Source organism: Natrix helvetica, assembly GCF_964273705.1.
Source record: "Natrix helvetica genome assembly, chromosome: 4".
Classification (NCBI taxonomy): domain Eukaryota; kingdom Metazoa; phylum Chordata; class Lepidosauria; order Squamata; family Natricidae; genus Natrix; species Natrix helvetica.
The window spans coordinates 31,788,413-31,806,727 of NC_138550.1; the positions used below are offsets into that span (position 1 = coordinate 31,788,413).

The 18,315-nt window shown below is 37.3% G+C and overlaps 1 protein-coding gene across 2 annotated transcripts in view; it reads left to right on the plus strand.

Annotated features, from left to right (window-relative positions):
• The window catches only part of CFAP44 (cilia and flagella associated protein 44), a 58,805-nt gene that overhangs the window by 2,049 nt on the left and 38,441 nt on the right, over positions 1-18,315 (plus strand). For both annotated transcript variants that reach the window (XM_081952707.1, XM_081952708.1), the window contains exons 2-12: positions 1,813-1,881; positions 3,731-3,814; positions 4,531-4,705; positions 6,105-6,267; positions 8,062-8,164; positions 9,674-9,890; positions 11,589-11,703; positions 13,245-13,409; positions 14,472-14,627; positions 15,316-15,363; positions 17,602-17,701. In XM_081952707.1, the coding sequence (XP_081808833.1) occupies positions 1,813-1,881; positions 3,731-3,814; positions 4,531-4,705; positions 6,105-6,267; positions 8,062-8,164; positions 9,674-9,890; positions 11,589-11,703; positions 13,245-13,409; positions 14,472-14,627; positions 15,316-15,363; positions 17,602-17,701 (1,395 nt within the window). The remainder of the gene's footprint in view (positions 1-1,812; positions 1,882-3,730; positions 3,815-4,530; positions 4,706-6,104; positions 6,268-8,061; positions 8,165-9,673; positions 9,891-11,588; positions 11,704-13,244; positions 13,410-14,471; positions 14,628-15,315; positions 15,364-17,601; positions 17,702-18,315) is intronic.

Sequence of the window (18,315 nt, forward strand, 5' to 3'; positions counted from 1 at the left end):
TAGGATCCAATGGACATTCTAGCCCCCAAATCTGGGAACACAGCTATGTCTTTAGGGTCATATATAAGGCCAATCTGATATATAAGGTGATATTTCACAGGGCAGGAACAGTGACAGAAAAGGATCTCTTCCTGGTGGAGGTATTCTTTAATGATTGGGATCTCTCCTCTTGGATCTGATGAGATCCGTAGACATTACTTGGAAAAGGTGGCCTTTAAATATTCTGGTGGCCTTTAAATAATCTGGTCCATCTCATGGAGTGCTTTATAGGTAACTACTAACACCCTGAAATGAACCTAAAAACTTATTTCCGCTAATTCAGCTCACAGAACAGATGTGTAATAAGCAAATCAAGAAACATTCATACCTGCCAACATTGCTGCATTTTGCACCAACTCTTTAAGGGCAACCCTCTGTTGAGTGAATTGCAATAGTTCATCTATGAAGTGACTAAGGTCTGAGTGACAGAAGATCCTTCTAATCTAGGAAGGAGTGCAACTGGCACACAGTGAAAAGCTATGTATAGGCGTAGCTTCAAAATCCATTATCAATCTCTCAAACAGGAGCTGTGAGTTGAGGAAGACTCCCAAACTGTACTGTTTCTATTTGTGATGCAAAGCCCCACAAAAGAGATGGATATCTAACACCTTCACCCTAGTCTCAAAACACCAACATCCATCGCAACACTTGGGCCACCTGGGTTGCAAATGCAAAATTAGGTAACATCAGCATATTGATTATATCTCACCCTGGGCCAGTGGATGACCTTACCTACTGGCTTCAGATAGATGTTAACAGAAGTGGGGAGAATACTAAGTCCTACTACACCCTGCAAACCAAGGGCCATAGGGAAGACTAAACAGAACCTTCCTTGGAGGAAGGAAGAAAATTAGCCACAGCCTAGTACTGCCCATTCCCAACCTTTGGAGATGGTTCAGAAGGATACCATGATTGATAGTATCAAAAGCTATTTGAGAGTTCAAAGAGAAGTACCCATCCTGCTTCTGTCAGAGATCATCTACTAATGTAATCAATGTGACTTGGTATCATGCCCAGTTCTGAAACTCAAATGGAAGGAGGGCTGATAATCTATTTTATAAAGAGTTCTTCATGGAAACTCTTTAAAAACCATAATGTTTTCCCCAATAATTTTCCATGTCTTCAAATGTTTTCTATGTCTGACAAACTTTGTGCAAGAAATACTATGTCAATTTAACCACGTCTTTAATTCTATAGAACTTCGGTCTAAAAATTTGTTTGTGGGTTTCATGGAACTTCAAGTACGAAGCTATGAGTTTTTAACAATCAGTAAAACAGTGAATATGTGTAAATTCATGTTATGCTCTACAATCACATTGTGATTTAAAAAATACATAAATTGTTATTGCAAATGTGTTAATGTTCTGTTTCTGTATTTGAAAGTAAGGATGATTATATATATAGTTCTAAATATATAATATGAATAAAGATTCTATACTAATGATTTTTTTTGTCAGAAATGCTCCATGAAATCCTTCAACTTGATTGTAAACTGATTTTTTAAAGTTCCGTTAATACAACTAATAATGTATATAGTAAAATATGCATTATTTTCTATGGACCATAGAACAAATTGGACAGTTAAATGTAGCATTTGTGGATTAGATCAGGGTGTCAAATTTGCGGCCCGCAGGCCGGATGCATCACATGCTGTCCACCTGCACCATTTTAGCGAAGGGGGGAAAAGTTGCAATACGTGAGTTTGACACCCCTGGATTAGATGATTAAAATGTGCCCTATTAAAGGCATATTTAAATCTTTGTGATATTACAGAAAAAAGTGAAAAATCAGAAGAGGCACCAACTGTAGCAGAACAGCAGGAAGAGATCGAAGCATCAGCTGGTGAGTATTGCTAACCAATTACTATGGGAAGTGTCATTTCAAGTAACATGTCTACTAAAATAAAGATATACCACAGATAGAAATATGCAATAATTGCTGTACTTTAGGAATCATTTGTAAATAGGTGATAATAACAGAGCTGCTAGTTTAAATGTGCTTTATCTTGTAAGTCTAATCTTAGCAAAATCCAAAAAGCTAAACTATATATTGCTATCATTTTATCTACTAATTCAGTAATAAGAATCTGTTGACGTTTTTGCTCCACAGTTAGTCTTCAGTGTAAGATCATTCACTCAGTGACTATTCAAAGTTCAATGGCACTGAATGAATGTTAGGTATGATTGGTCCTCGGAGATCAGGCTGTCCTAGCATCTTCAAGTCACAACTAGTTGCAGCAACTCACAATCACATAACTGCCATTTACAACCTTTCAGTACTAGCTTCCTCAGAAAGTCAATGGGGAAACTGGCAGGGAAGGTCACAAGTTGCCTGGTAAGTCTCCCCCACCTGCAAATCTTTTCCCAGCCTATTTACATTTGTGCACTTCCGTGAGCCTCACTGTGCCTCCTTCACACTCTTGCACACTCCCTTGAACTCTGTCTGAATCTCGCTGTACTCGCATCCTTCCACACCCCAGTGCACCTCATGCACTCTTCCCGAGCCTCATCTTCACATTCTCATGCACCTCCTTGCACCCCATGCACTCTCAACACTTGAACCTCCTTTCATACCCCTCAATCTTTGCCATTCTTCCTTCCACCTTCACACATCACCTCACCTTTGTGCATTCTTCTCAATCTTTGCTGTGATTCTCTCTCATCCTCATGTATCCCCTCGCACCCTCCCTCACATAATAGCAGCTACTTACTGCCTGCTAGCCTGATTACAAGCTGTCTGAGACTTAACCACTTCCTGCCAGCTTCCTCACATACATTGACACGGGAAGCCAGCAGGAGGTTGCCTCATCAACAGTGATACCAACTGAGGGATTCAGTTAGTTACAACAGTCAGAATTGCAGCGATTGTCATCACTAAGCAATATGGTCACACTTTGCAACCACGGTGCTGAGCAATGAAAATTCTAGTCCCAATTACTGTCATAAGTCAAGGACTATCTGTAGTTCTTGTGAATATGTTTTGTGGTGGGTTTGAATAGATTGAAGGCCACCAGGTTTCTCAAATTATTCCTCAGTTTATAAAAACATAGTTGCAGCATTGTTTATTTTAGTCAGTATATATTTGGAATGTGGTACCAATTGCTACAGGTTTTCTTTGGATGGAAAAGCTGAGGCACAAATAATTTTTAAAGACAAATTTAGCCAGATTTTTATTTTTCAACTCAGTGTGTATCCTAGACAGCCTGTATTAGGATCATGTTGTACATTGTTTTTTATCTGTCTTGCTCTCAGATGTGCATTGAGTAGGTCCATTAGGCATAGATTTTTTCTCCCCAAGCGAAACAGATAAAGCATTTTAACATTGCTATTCCTATGATCCACTACCAAGGGAAGTTGTATTACTCTAAGTCTGTGACAGAACTTTTTCTGCAATGGCACTTTGGTTGGTAGAATATTTTTTTCTAAAGAAAGCAACCAGTTTTTACTGATGAGTCATTGAACACTATAAGTACACTGAGCCTTTTCTATGTTTTTAAAAATATTTGTCAGTCATGGTTTTCTGCATGTGAAAATTGTTTTACTCTTTTGCATGCATTGTTTGATATTTTCCAATGTAAGGGACTTTAGAACCTCCTTTGGGCTGAAAGGTAACTGAAAAATCTCTGCATTCATGTGTGTATTTGTGTGTGTTAATATATGCTGTAACCTATACATAATTTTCTTATTTGTAGAAGCTAAATCGTCTCCAGAAGGAGAAGGAGGAGAAAAGGTAGCTGAAGATGAGTATGAGGATGCGGGAAGCGTTGCAAGTGAAGGTGTGTGTTGTTAGCAAGCTGTGGACTTCAAAAGTGTATTTTTATACTGCGCTCTGCTTATCAATTAATTCTTAATGTTATGTGATCTCATCATTTGTTTCTTTCTTTTGAAAATTTATGAACATTAGACATTGTCTCTTGTAGTCCAGACTGATATTTCAATGAAATTCAAATCAATTGTTGTTGACACTGCAAAGTTTATCTCAGGGTTTCCCTTTATTCCAGTGATCTCTGCTCCAGGCACCTGAGACTAGATTTGGTCCAATGGAAAAGAATATGTATGTAGCTCAGAGTTGAACGGTGGAGTCCTTGATGCTGTCTGAGCTTGGTTTTTGCTTGCATACTTTTCATTGCCCAGCTAAGGTAACATCAGTGCTACTAAGTGTGGGGTTTGCTCCTTGTTTATATACAGTAGCTTACCCTGCCAATGTTGATGGTGGTGTGGTTTTCTCTTTGGGAGTTTCTTGATTTGGGAATTGTTTTCTGCTTGATTGATTGTCTGGTGTTAATCCCTGTCTAGCCAGCAGTTCTGGCTTCTGGATCCTCTCCAGAAAAATACAGTAACAATGATGGTGGTACCTAGTTGGTAATGAAACATCTGTAAGCAAATAACCAAGCACAGACAGATTTGAGTTCACCGTAATGATTTTCAAAATGAATGTTTCTTTCTTAGCAATATATATTGTTTTTATGATGACATTTTTGAAATCCAGAAGAAGAAGAAGAACCACCACCAGAACCAGAAAAACCTCCAGAACCAGTGAAGAAGAAGAAAAAAGTAGTAGTAGAGAAGAAGATCTCTGAAAATTTCTATTATAACTATGAAGAACTGTGCTCAAATCCATATATAACTCCAGATTCTGGAATCCCGGTGAACCTGCTCTCTCTTATGTATCCATTTTTGCCAGGGATCCATGTATTTAGGATTTGGTTTCCTATCATAAACCAAAGTAAGAAACAAATATATTTGCTTTTAAAAACAGTATTGGAAATAATACATTCAGTATATTAATGGTGGAATGAATTACAGATTTTGTAAATAAGGTATTGGTTTTGTTTTGAAAAAACTGGTGGTTAAATTAGGTTAAGGCTGACAAAGCAGTATAGAGTGGAACAAATTGCTTACATTTGCTTGTGCACTTTCTGCAATTCTGAGTACAGCACTTTTAAGAAGTATTCAGATAAAGTGAACAAATTCAACCAAGGGCAATAAGAATTCTTAGAGAACTAAAATCTAAACCCTATAGAGCAAGAGAAGTAACTGGGAATAGTTAGCTTTGAGAAAATATTACTGAGGGAGCATGTTCAAATATGTATACAATGCCCTTTAGATATCTGAATCAGCAAAACCTATTTCCTGTGGTTTGAAAGTACTTAAAGATAAGAATGAAAGATTTCAACTAGGAAAAAAAAAACTAGCAGCATTTAGAAAAAACTAGCAGCATTTCAGTGATGGAACAATTACCAAGGGAAGCATTGAAGTCCTCTTCATTGGATGAATTTAGGTGGAGACTAAGTAATTGTTTGGGAGATGATTTACTTTGGATTCCTGCAGTGTGTAACTGGATTAGACTCAATGGTCCACTCAAATGCTATGCCTCTAGGACAGGGGTCAGCAAACTGCAGCTATGGAGCCACATGTGGCTCTTTCCTCCTTCTGCTGCGGCTCTGTCACTGGTCAGCGCCACAATTTTGAGAGGACCTTCCGGTGTGGGGGGGGGGGGGGAGATAGAAGCACAGTGTGCCAGGAGAAGACACTATGGCAAGGGGAAGGTTTTCCAGTTGTCGCCACAATTGATAGGGCTTTCGGTTATGGCAGGTAGAGGAAAAAGTATGCCGCGCTAGGAGGAGACTCTATGGTGAGGGAACTGAACTTCCGGTCAGCTCCAGAATTGAACAGGAGGCTTCTGGTTAGGACCTTTGTGGCTCCCAGTGCTTTCTTTTCTGTGGGAAACGGGTCCAAATGGCTCTTTGAATGTTTAAGTTTGCCGACCCCTGCTCTAGGACATAGGATTCCTTTACTCCACTTTTCCCTACTACAACAACCCTATACTGTGGGCTGAGCTAAAATGACTGACTAACTGAAACTCACCAAGTGATTTTTCCAGATTACAATGAGTTACTTCTTGGAATTTCCCTGTCCTAATCTAGTCTATTAACCAGCACATCATGCTGTCTTTTTTTCATTCTGCATAATATATTACTGTTTTCCATTAATGGTACATTTATTATTCAAATGCAATAAACTAGGGTCCCATCATCATTTATTTCCTTAGCATACATTCCTCAGATATTCTTTTGGATATGACTGCACTAGACGAGCAAACCTTCAGATCCTGGATAGTCAGATTCTCCTCTACATAGCTGGTAGTCAGTTAGTTCTCCTGGATATGAAATTGAACTACCAGAGATACCTTCGAAGCACAGGTGGTGGAGGGATTGGTGTAATCACGGTATGACATATATCTTAAAGAGTTTTTGGTTAAATTCTCTTTGGCAGAAAAATATGCAGAATTTTTAATGGGGTTTGCTACCCTTTATATATTTTTGCTTTTGTTTAACAGAACAAACAGAAAAAAGGGAAAGCATATCGTAATGTTTCATGCATGTATATATAGGCAGAGTTTTACTCAACGGTTTCAATAAACAGTTATCATATTTCAAAATAATCTTCCATATGTAATTTACATCTGTAAACATCTCATTCAAAAGTCACATCAGTTCTCAACTCCATTTATTATTTATTTTTCTGTTGGAGAAGTTCTTAGGAGTATAAAGAACATAGAGAACCCAATTCTGTTGTCCAGGTAATTTCCATGTAGTAACGTTGTAAAAAAAAAAAAAATCTTTTTAAAGATAAAATGGGTATTTCCAATGGTTTATTTCATTCAAACAAATTGTGGATGGTTTTAGTCAGCATAAATTCTCTTCCTAAGCTTTTTGAGAATAAACATACATAGCAACTTTAGTTAAATGGATTGTTGTAAGTTTGTTGTAAATGTGCATTAGTTGTAACTCCTGACCTTGTTATATCAATTTGAATACTGGGGCACAGTTTTGGAAAATTGCACTTTGTTCTCCTCCAGTTCATGTCGGAAGAACTTCTGGGTTGAAAGGATTAGCAGGTGATAACAACATTGCCTGGGGGACCACCCAGTTGAGGCTCCTTTCCTGTTCCTGTTAATGTGCTCACCAAAGTGGTTCCTTAACTATCTACTAGGAAGTAAAAAGCTAGGGCTGAGAAAGAGTCACTGTCCCAAGATCATTCAGCTGAGTGTTGGTGTCTTAACAACTATAACCAAACTTACTCTCTAATTATACAATATTGTGGAAATAAGATAAAATAAAACAGTTGTTGAAAACTTAACAAGAATTGGTTTTAGAGAAAAGCTCTGAGAAAATGGACCACTGGTTCTCATTATTCATAGAGATTCCATTCCAGCATAAAACAACACACACACACATTTTCCCTCTTATTTCCATAGTGATTGTCTGTAAATGTATTTGTGTTTGCTCCTGCTCTTCATTACAGTGCAGCAAATTAGTGTTGGGTCAACTCAATCACAAGGCTCAGTGAGGTTTCCTTGTGGTAGCCAGTCACCTTTGTCCTGACTTGCTCAATTATCAATGAAGGAATTTCCTTGCTACATGCATAGCTCATGCTGCCTTCTTTTTCACTGTTTTGCTCTAGGGACTGCTTAATTGGGTCTCTGTTTGCTATTGTCACTAGCATTCACAGACAAGAGCATGAAACCCCTCCACCAAGATTGTGAAGAAACACATAGTGTAGAGATGGTCTAATGTGTGCACAGATGATATAACCTTATCCCTTAAAACATCTACTTAATACTTATACAAAATCTTATTTTGTATGTGTATTAAGTAACAAAAATAAGGCCAAAACCATGGATTTTTAAAAATGTGTATACTGATGTTTGATCTCTATATACCAATCATGGATATGCAATACTGTGGATAATAAGGACCATTTCTATTTCTAAATACTGCTAATATCTAGAATCCATTTCTTAATTTAGAACCTATTTTAGAATGAGGAACAGTAGAAAGCCAAATTTTTCTTTGTCTTTGGGTCTGCAATTCCTGAAGGTAGTTCAGGATTATATTGGTTACTGAAAGAATAAAGGAACAGTTTGATTTTGCTAATTTTATTGTTTTATGTAAGCCAAATATGGGACCCTTTCAGATTGCAAGAAGATTATGATTAAATGAAAAATATCTTCAATTAGGCACACCCAGACAGAACCCATTTTGCAGTAGGAGAAAAAGGTTGGAAGCCCAACATGGTTATCTATGAATATCCTTCTTTAAAACCATACAGAATATTACGAGGTAGGTTAAAATATAATAACTTTCACAGTTTGAAATAATACAGAAGAATAAACTGTTTTAGAACTGAAAGCAATGTTATATTTTAATTTCTTGTATAAATATATGCTCTTTTGCAAAGAGCACCCATCTTTTGTTTAAAGGCAAAGAGCATAATTTCAATTTAAAAATCATTTGCCCCAACGCTTGTTCTTTCGTTGTATAAAAGAAAAAGAAATGGAGATTGGGTAAAAAAAAACCTCTAAATATTGAAAAAATTGTAATAAATTAAGAAGGTGTCTCCTGCTTTCAAGGTATATTTTTTGTTATTTGAGTTACTATTTAACCAAAAACAGAGAGACAATGTGTGTATTTTACTTCATTTCACTTCATTTTTCTAGTGCAATTTAAATTTTAAAATATACAAATGGTACATCTGACTTTTTGCAGCTGACAAATCATGCTCTGTAGCATCTTCTAGAAGTTATTGCACTTATTTTTATTTGCTTAAATCAATGTATTTTACAATTACATTGATATTTAGAACTGAACATAAAATATATCATGTCACATAATTTATATTCAGTTGTATGTACTAATAGTGAATTCATTTTCAAAGTGCTGAACGTTCTGTAATAAAAATGGCAACACCTCTGGGCAGGAATCAATGTTTCCTAGACCTACAAAGAAAGCTCAGAAAGTAAATCCTCATGGGGTACTCCCCCAACACTCAAAATTTAGTAAAGATCTGAGCATTCTCCATTGCTAGAAAAAATTGATTGGGGAGATGGGTGTAGGGGGGAAGAGGATTGGAATTAACTAGATTATTTGGGAAAAATCATGGCTAGCTGACAAGAACTCCAAACAAGCCAACAGTTAATTGAAAGTTCTTCTCCTAACTTTTCATTTAAATTAGAATTCTGTTGGATATTCTTTGAACGCTAATTCTGAGAAGAAAGTGTAGGACATAACTAGGACATGCCAAGCTTTCAAGTGACGATAGAACCTCTGATCATGAACATTTCTGACCATGACCAAATTGGGTTCTGACCAAAAAATTCGTAATCCCCCCCCCCCCCCGGGTCGATTTCCCCTTTCACACCATTTTTTTTGTAAGCACCAAATTTCCAAAATTAGGTTCGAGTCACAACCAAATTGGTTTGCGACCAAAGTTATGGAACAAATTATGGTTGTGACCAGAGGTTCTGCTGTATTTGTTTTATAGCATCAAGGAGCAGAACCAGGGGTATCTTTTCCCATTAGCATTATCTCATCAGATCATTTGCACATCCTATTAAAAATAGGTACTTTTAATTCCTACCGGACACTCAACCACATCCCCTACACGCATACATGCTTTGGAAGCAAGTGATTATTTTCCATTTGGGGGGTTTATTTATATTTTTAAAATTCTTATTTCAAGATCGTATGTGCCATTTATAAAACCTAATAGCTGATAGGACTGGTAAATGGGTATGTTTTCCTGGTCACACACATTATGATGAGAAACTGATTGTTTTGCTTTATTTCCAGGTGGAACAGAACAGGCATATGCATTTGCTGACTTTAACCGTTCTGGCACCCTGATAGCCACTGTAGGGAGTAGCCCGGACTACACATTGACAGTCTGGGACTGGAAACAAGAAAAGATTATATTGAGATCAAAAGCATTTTCACAAGATGTTTATAAAGTCACTTTTTCTCCTGAAAATGAAGAACAACTTACTACTTCTGGTTCAGGCCACATCAAGTAAGCCAACTACCCATTTTTAAAAAATAGATTACCAGAAAGGTATCCATGGAGGAAATGATACGAGCCTGATTCAGCCGCTGTAGGCTTTTGTCCCCCCACAATGATAATACTTCGTGCATTGCTACTGTTACCCCAAGCTACCCTACCAACCACCGCAGCATCTAATATTTCTTTAATCAGCAAAAGCCAAAAGAGAATCTCACTCTAGTAGTCCTTGCTTTTTTCTTATCGTATTAGTTTTTGGGGTGATTAAAAAGCCAGGGAATAGCTTTCTTTTCATTGACAAGAAGAGAAATAAAGTGCTGCAAGGAAATTAAAATGCAACATAATTATCTCCAGGAAGTGGGAAACTTAGAAGAAACACAAAGCAGGAATGCTTGTTAACTGGAAGCCTTAGTCCACCCACCCAAGAAAACTTTGCACAATCATTGTTGTGGTGCTTTCTCAGTAGCAGGAGCCTAGCTAATTAACTGTTAATCAGCCAAGTTTTTAAAGATAACTGAACACCCATTTGTGCAGATACTCAAGGGCAGCATCAACATTAGATCAAATTTTATGCATCGAATACAATGGGCTGCTTTCTGATTTTTTTAAAAAAATTGTGTAGATATGTTAATAGCAGTATTGTGTATATAAAACACTGTGAATCACAGAAAGATGATGAACTATAATTTAAAGAAATATAAAGTATTTAAGTCCATAAAGACATTGCAATAAGCTGCCCAGAGTCATCTCTTGTCTTTGTTTTTCTGACCTGTTGGAGAGTTGAGTGAAGCTAGGTTTTGGTTTAGTGTGAGATAGTGTGGCCCAGGCAAAAGAGCTTGTGCCTCAATCTTTTTCTAACTTCCGAGCTTCATGTAGTGTAAATAAAATGTTCCCTTGCAGCTCTTTCAAAGTCGCCCAAACAAAAAAAGCAAAAATGGAACTGAAATGAATTTTGGCAACTTCTTTGTTGCTTACTTTTTGTTGGTAACCAAGAATGCAAAATGCCACATTGCTTAGCTTTTTTTTTGTTGTTCGTAATTTTCTTAGAAATTGTAAGTTGTGAAAATTGGCAGTTGAGTTATTTTGTTGCTGTATAATTTGCAGTAACTAGGATAGACGGTGATGTTTACTCTTTGTTCTTAGCATAACCAACACTAACATATAAGACATAAATGAAAATGCTCTTAATTCCCATTGATTGATGACAAACATATGCAATGGATTAGACAGACAGACAGACAGACAGACAGACAGACAGACAGACAGACAGACAGACAAGATACCTTATAGTAGTAAAAGTCCATTCTGGACTTTTATGTGCTTAAGCTTTTTTTTTTCACTTGGTTTTTTTTAGCATTTAATTAACTGGTTTTTTGTTAGTCTGATCCTAGGCACCCTATCTTTAAGAATAATTTGGAAAAATAAAGCTACTCTAGTTTAAAACTTTGGATTGTTTTCCCAAATCAGATTTTGAGGAAATCATATTTAGTCGTAAGTGCATTTATTGATTTGGCTGAAATGGTACAGTGGTTGACTAAAAATTATTATTTTTAATCATTCCTCACAACTGTATAGAAGTGTGTAGAAGAGTTAGGGTTGTTTTGTAAACAATGATCTACCTTTGCAATTATTTTGGTGCCTACAAAAAGGCTGACATAATTCTACTGGAAGTACTAATTCGAACATAATTTTCATGGTTGTTTTATCCAGGTTTTGGAGAATGGCTCTCACTTTTACTGGCTTGAAATTACAAGGGTCATTGGGTAGGTTTGGAAAGACATCACTGACAGATATTGAAGGATATGTGGAGCTGCCAGATGGTAAGGTGAGAAGCGTTTTCTTTCTTAAACTTTTCGACATGATGAATCCCTTAGAATCCAGATTTAAGTGAAGAAATATATTTTTGTTTTCTGGCATTGCTAAAAGTTATACTTAAACAATGTGATTTTTAAATAGTTCTATAAAATAACATTTGGGTGAGGAGTCATTTTTATTTATTTTGAAAATTTACCACCTAAAACCTAGTGAACTTCAGTCAGAAATTATGTTGCCTGCAGATGGCACACTCATGTTGCGGTATTTTATTGTTAACTTCCTCCCATTTACTACTGCTTTCCAAAGCAAGGGCTGAACTATATACAATATCACAGAAATAGCTGCAGTAAGTAATGAGAATTGACTCCACCCTGCATGATGTACAATGTCTTGCATGACTGAATGAATGCACTTTCTGATGTGGTAATGCATTGTTGCATATAGCCCTATATTCCTACAGTATGCTGGCTTTCCATGCTGACAATTTTGCACTAAAAATGACACCAAGTAATAGCATTCCAGTACATCAGCCATAATAGAGTGACTTTCCTTGAAATGAAAACTAGATTGCCTAATAAGGCTACCTAGCTGAAAGAATTCTTTCTAGGTCTCTAAAATAGAAAATCTTCTTGTCATGTTCATCAGCACCTGTTCCATCTCTGAAGGTAGAAACATCTGGAGAAGAAAGTCAGATAAAAATCTCAGGCCGTAGAATGTATATAATGTATTGACTATTGATTCCAGTTGGATAGCGTCACAGATCTGTTATTCATGTGATAGAGACATGTATGGGAAAAATATGCAATGTAAAGATTTTTATTATTATCAATAAAAGTATATTTTTTAAAAAAAACAAATCTCAGGCCATTAAGGTGGAGATTAGTATTACTGCAGGTATTATTTCTCCCCTATAACATAAAATTGTCGAGCAGATACAGGTTATCTCCTATCCATGAACCAAATTTCCTCCTTGGGGTTTCCCATGTGTACTTCTTTAGAGCAATGTATTTGACAAATCATATTATAAAATTGTAATACTTGTGCAGTAGGATGTTATTCTGTTTATATTTCCAGCTATATTTCCCTTCTGACCTTCAAATCTGAGGGGAAGAATGCTATTAACAATACTTTTGGGAAATGTAGCAACTGAAACCCAATAAATATATTCTAAAATCTGAGGAAATTTCCAAAGCAGATTGTCTTATGATATGGAGTGGGCAAATCATGGGGGAAAATTGAAAAACTTCCACTGGGAATATCCAAGGTCTTTGATATGTTTGGCAGCTGTTTGCATCATGGCTGATGTCAACTATTGATGTCATATTACAGAACACTTCTGTGGTGCTTTGCCAAATTGCCAGGTACACTCTTCATCAGTATAAAGTTTTCTTCTTAGAATTTTTCTAGCACACAAAGACAGAAGTCCTTTTTATAGGAAAATTATATAAAAAAAATTGCTTCAGTAATAGCAAGTATTACGTTGTTTACAATGTCCCTACTGGGAAGCACATCAGGATCTATGATACTAATATTGTTTTATTTGTACTCAAGGTACTTTCAGGTTCAGAATGGGGTAATTTGCTTCTTTGGGAAGGGGGACTCATAAAAGTGGAACTCTGCCGACCTGGCCATAAAAATTGTCATAGTGGTCCTATTAGTCAGTTAATTCTGGATGAAGGAGAATTGATCACTGTTGGAACAGATGGATACATCAGGGTAAGATGTGTTTTTTTCCCTCAAAATAAGTGTACTAACTCTGCAAAAATATCTTGTACTAAAGCTTATTTCTAATTTTAAAGCAAGAATCATCAGGCAGCTATATAAATTTAATAAATTTACTATTCTACATTTATATTCTATAAAGACTATTCTGTTCAGAAGCGGTTATAGAGAGTGCTGTTTGCTAATAAATTCTGTAGAAATATTGTTCATTAAACTCATACCTAGGAATTAATAACTTTAATTTATCAGAAAAGTATTTTACAGGGTAAATGCCACCACAGAAAAGATTCTTTGCAGTAAGGATTAGGGTGTGGCTGTAGTGACAGATCTCAATTTTTTTGCCAATATCCTTACAAAATATGATATCTCAAATGTTGTTATTAGTATATTAAGGCTAAACATATTAACTCTTTTGTTACTGCCCTAATAGCATCTCTTGAAATACAAATAGCTCTAGAGCAGGATTGTCAAACTCAATTTCATTGAGGGCCACATCAGGGTTATGTTTGACCTTGGGGGGCCAGGGTGGGTGTGGCCAGTTCAACATCACTCGTGTTGGGGTGCCTGTGGTGGCCTGAGCATTTTGCTAGCGAAAACGGGCTCCCGGGCTCCATTTTTGGTTGCGATGGCTTCCTGCAACCCTCTGGCAGCGAAAATGGAGCTCAGGAGGGCTGCCTGCAGGCCAGTCCTTTGCTGTTTCCAAGGCAGCCCCATGGGCCAGATCTAAGCACCCCGTGGGCTGGCTCCCAGGCCTTGAGTTTGACACCCCTGCTCTAGAGGGATTTATTTGTCAGACAGTACCATGAGAAAAGCTTCTCCTCCTCCTCCTACAAAGTTCTGGCTCTTGCTCTTCTGGTGGTCCCAACCATTGTTAATTGGGACATATGAATAACATCTATTTATTTATTTGTCTGATTGCTTGCTTATCTTATATCTGCAGTTTTTCATATCCAAAAAGTCCTCTTGAATTATCACTTTTCTGAGATTGTCCTGTCATGATGCTTTAGCATTTGAAAACAATAACAATCTCCTTTTTCCTCAAAATCTTTTGTGAAGGTTTGGGATTTTGAAACAATAGACACAGCTGATGTTGTGGATGATACTGGACTTGTAGAGATGGAACACATAAATGAACTTTTAGTAGGCAAAAATGTCAGTCTGAATTTTATGATGAAAATTCATGAACGGGGAGAACCATATTGGTATGCTCAGGTGAGAGGTTTTCTAATAATGAGTGAATCGACAATTCGGTACTGATGATGTCAAGAATGCCAAAGGGAAGAATTTTTTTTAGTATCAATTGAGATATCACTAGCTTTTTACTCCCAATTGCTTTGTTCACACAGCCATAAGTCAGGTTCTACAAACTCCACTGACTTGCACTGTCAGATTAATGCATATTAAAAGCAATACTTCCTTTGGTATTAAAATGTACAGTTCTATCGGTATGAGAAATGTTAGATGGTTCTATATTCTGTATCTTCATATTCCTTTTAATAAGGAGATATTTAACTGGAACAAACAAATTGTATAAGACAAGATTTTTTACCCTCACTTTTATAACTTTAAAAAAGCTTTTAAATTACGGTGTCCAACCTCTTGGTTTACCTAGATCTGTAGGCCTCATTGAGTGAAGAAAAATTGCCTTGGACAACATTTAACATATATAATATAGTTAATGTATAAAAATAACAAACTTGCAGTTATTTTTTTCAAAATCAGAGCTATGCTTTTAAGAGAAAAAATGGAATAATAACCAAGTATAGGGTTTCCTGCCTAGGCAGGGGGTTGGACTAGAAGACCTCCAAGGTCCCTTCCAACTCTACTATTGTATTGTATTGTATTGTATTGTATTGTATTGTATTGTATTGTAAGTACTATTATAATTATGCTTCTTTAGGATTTCAATGGAGCTATATGGAAGCTTGATTTAAGTTTCTCGAATGTCGTAAGTTTTACTTCATATTCCCCTTTTCTGCTGTATCCTTCCATTATATGATATATGTGATGAATAAATAAAATTACTTTTACAGTATCATTAGTAACTAGTGTTATTATTGTAAAGCATATTTAAAGCTACTAGTAATTTTAAGCGACAGGTATTTTATATTTATATTATAAAAATGGAAAATAGAAAAAGTAATAGAAGTTAGAAATACCAAATTTAAAGATATGCCCTCTCAAGCCATTATATTGCAACCTGTAATGAAAAGGACAAAAATAAAAGAAAATCAGGGTTCTTTGTGAAGTAATTATATTATAACATGAATATAAATTCTTAAGTTCCTGTAGGTAGAAAAGTAAGATGTAAATAATAACAAATAAAATATTTTACAATTGATGGATATTTTTCTTTAAAAGTTTAGAAGAAATATCAATTCTGCCAAAGCTCCAATTGCAATAATTATATGCAATGTGGAATTTAATAACAATCATAATTTATGAGATATTAAATGACAGAAAGACATTTTTAAATATATAAACCTATTTAATAGAACATGTCTCTGGGTATATGAAAAAATTAATCAAGCCTACAGTTAGAGTTAAGATAAAATGCGTAATGTATTCATTTTTATTTATTTGTTAATTTTATTTATATCCTTTGTTATTTTTATAAATAACTGTAGGCAGTGAACGTATCTAATACTCCTTCCTCCTACTGTTTTCCCCCAAACTACAACCCTGTGATGTGGGTTGTGCTGAAAAAGAGTGACAGGCCCAAGATAAATAGTATAAATTTAAAAGACTGTGTAACTTCAAATGCATGCATGTCCACATATGCACAATACATGTGATGTCCTATTTTTTTATACAACAGCCCTAACAGGTGAGTTGGAATCAGTGACGTGCGGTGAGGTTTATAGCTGGTGAGGCAGCAATTTTTTTAGACTTGTGGACTTCAACTCCCAGAATTCCACAGTCAGGCATGCTCAGTTGCGACCTGCCACCCTCCGCCCTGGGATTCGGCCACGGCACCGCCTGCCAGAGCTGCGCGGAATCTGGGGCGCGCTTGTCGGGCGAGGGCAGCGCAGATGGGGAGCGGACGGAGCGGAGGAAGCCTCTCCCCCCCCCCCGCTTCCTGCACCCGAAAGAACAAAGGGAACCTCTGCCGCCACCCAGGCAATCTGGCCGGCCTCTCTTGCGGCGGCTCTCTGGTGCCGAGCTTGGGAGTCCCTGGAGGAGCTGGCGGGGGCTGCAAGCACCGCAGGCTGGACTGGAGCCTCGAGTCTAGGGCAGCGAGTCATTCGATAGGAAACTTTCCCGTTGGAAGGAATGACTCGGCTTGGCTCCTGCTTTATCTCTCCTGCCTCTTCGCTTCTCCGCTCGGTCATTGGGCGGCAGATCGAAAGCGGGAGCCAAGCTGGGTCATTCCTCCCAAAAGGCAAGTTTCCCATCGAATGACTCGCTGCCCTGATGATGAGAGGTTAGGCTGTGCCTCACTTGCCTCACCTGACTGCACGTCACTGGTTGGACTGAGAGAAATGACCTACTCAAAGCCACCCAACTGGCTTCCATGCTTAAGGGAGGACTAGAACTTAGGGTTTTCTGGTTTCTGGGTCAGCATTTTATCTACTAGATGAAAATAAGTTAAGATTCTACATTACAATAGATTCAGGATATGGGAAATATATAATTCTTGAGAAAATCTCATCCTAATTCTTGAAGTGTTTGTATGTAATGAAACTTTGAGAAAAAATTACATCCAGACAGTAAACAAACAAACTTTTATGCTAATTACTAAAAATAAGGGTTAAGTTTAGAATAACATATGTCTTAGGACAGTGATTAAGAACCTTTGCGGCACCGAGTGCCAAAAAGGTTGCGCAGAAACATTGCACGCACTCGTCAGGACCCTGCTCTGCAAAAGATGAACTTCCAGGTTCTAGCATGCATGCTCGCCCGACGATCAACTGGCCGGCTTGCATGTGCACACTGGTTTTCGGCACTGCCGCACGCGCAAAGGACAGCTGATTGTCGCGCACACATGTGCACCAGAAACCTGGAAGACAAACAGGCGAGGCTGTGCGTACCAGGCGACATGGCTTTGTGTGCCTCTTTGGGCATGCATGCCATAGGTTCACCATCACGGTGTTAGGAGACCAAAATGATTGAAAGAGAATACATACCTTGTTAAATTGTTTTATCAGTAGCCCTTTAAAGGCCTTTTTAATTCTTTCCATTATAGACACGTGATCCAGAATGCCTGTTTACTTTTCATTCTGGAAAGATAGAAGCCATAACAGTATCTCCAGTTACATATATCATGGCAACTACTGCTCTTGACCGTAAGTATACCTTTCTCCTTCTAATTTTGCTTTATAACATAGAATTATAGGGTTGAAAGGAACATTGGGGGTCTTCTAGTAAAAACCCCTGCCCAAGCAGGAGAGCACATACCATTTTGGACAAATGGTTGTTGAATCTTTTTTTGAAAACGTCCAGTGATGAAGTACCCACTACTTCTGGAGGCACTGATTAGTTGTTCTCACTGTCAGGAAATTTCTCCATAATTCTAGGTTGGATCGCTCTTTAACAATCTTCCACCCATTACTCATTCTCCTGCCCTAAGATGCCTTGAATAATAGGTTGATCCCCTCTTCTCTGTGTCAGCCCCTCAAATATAGGAAGATTGCTATCATGTCACCCCAGTCCTTCTCTTTGTTAGGATTAAACATAGCTGGTTCCCACAACTGCTCATTGTATGATTTAGCCCCCATGCTGCTTACCATATTTGTTTTTCTTTTTTGCAATCTTTCTGGCATCAACATCTTTTTTATATTATGATGATCAGAACTGGAAACAGTATTCTAATTCTGGTCTTACGAAAACTGTATATACTGGCATCAACACTTAATGTGATCGTGATACTAACCTTGTTGATTCAGCCTAGTACTGCATA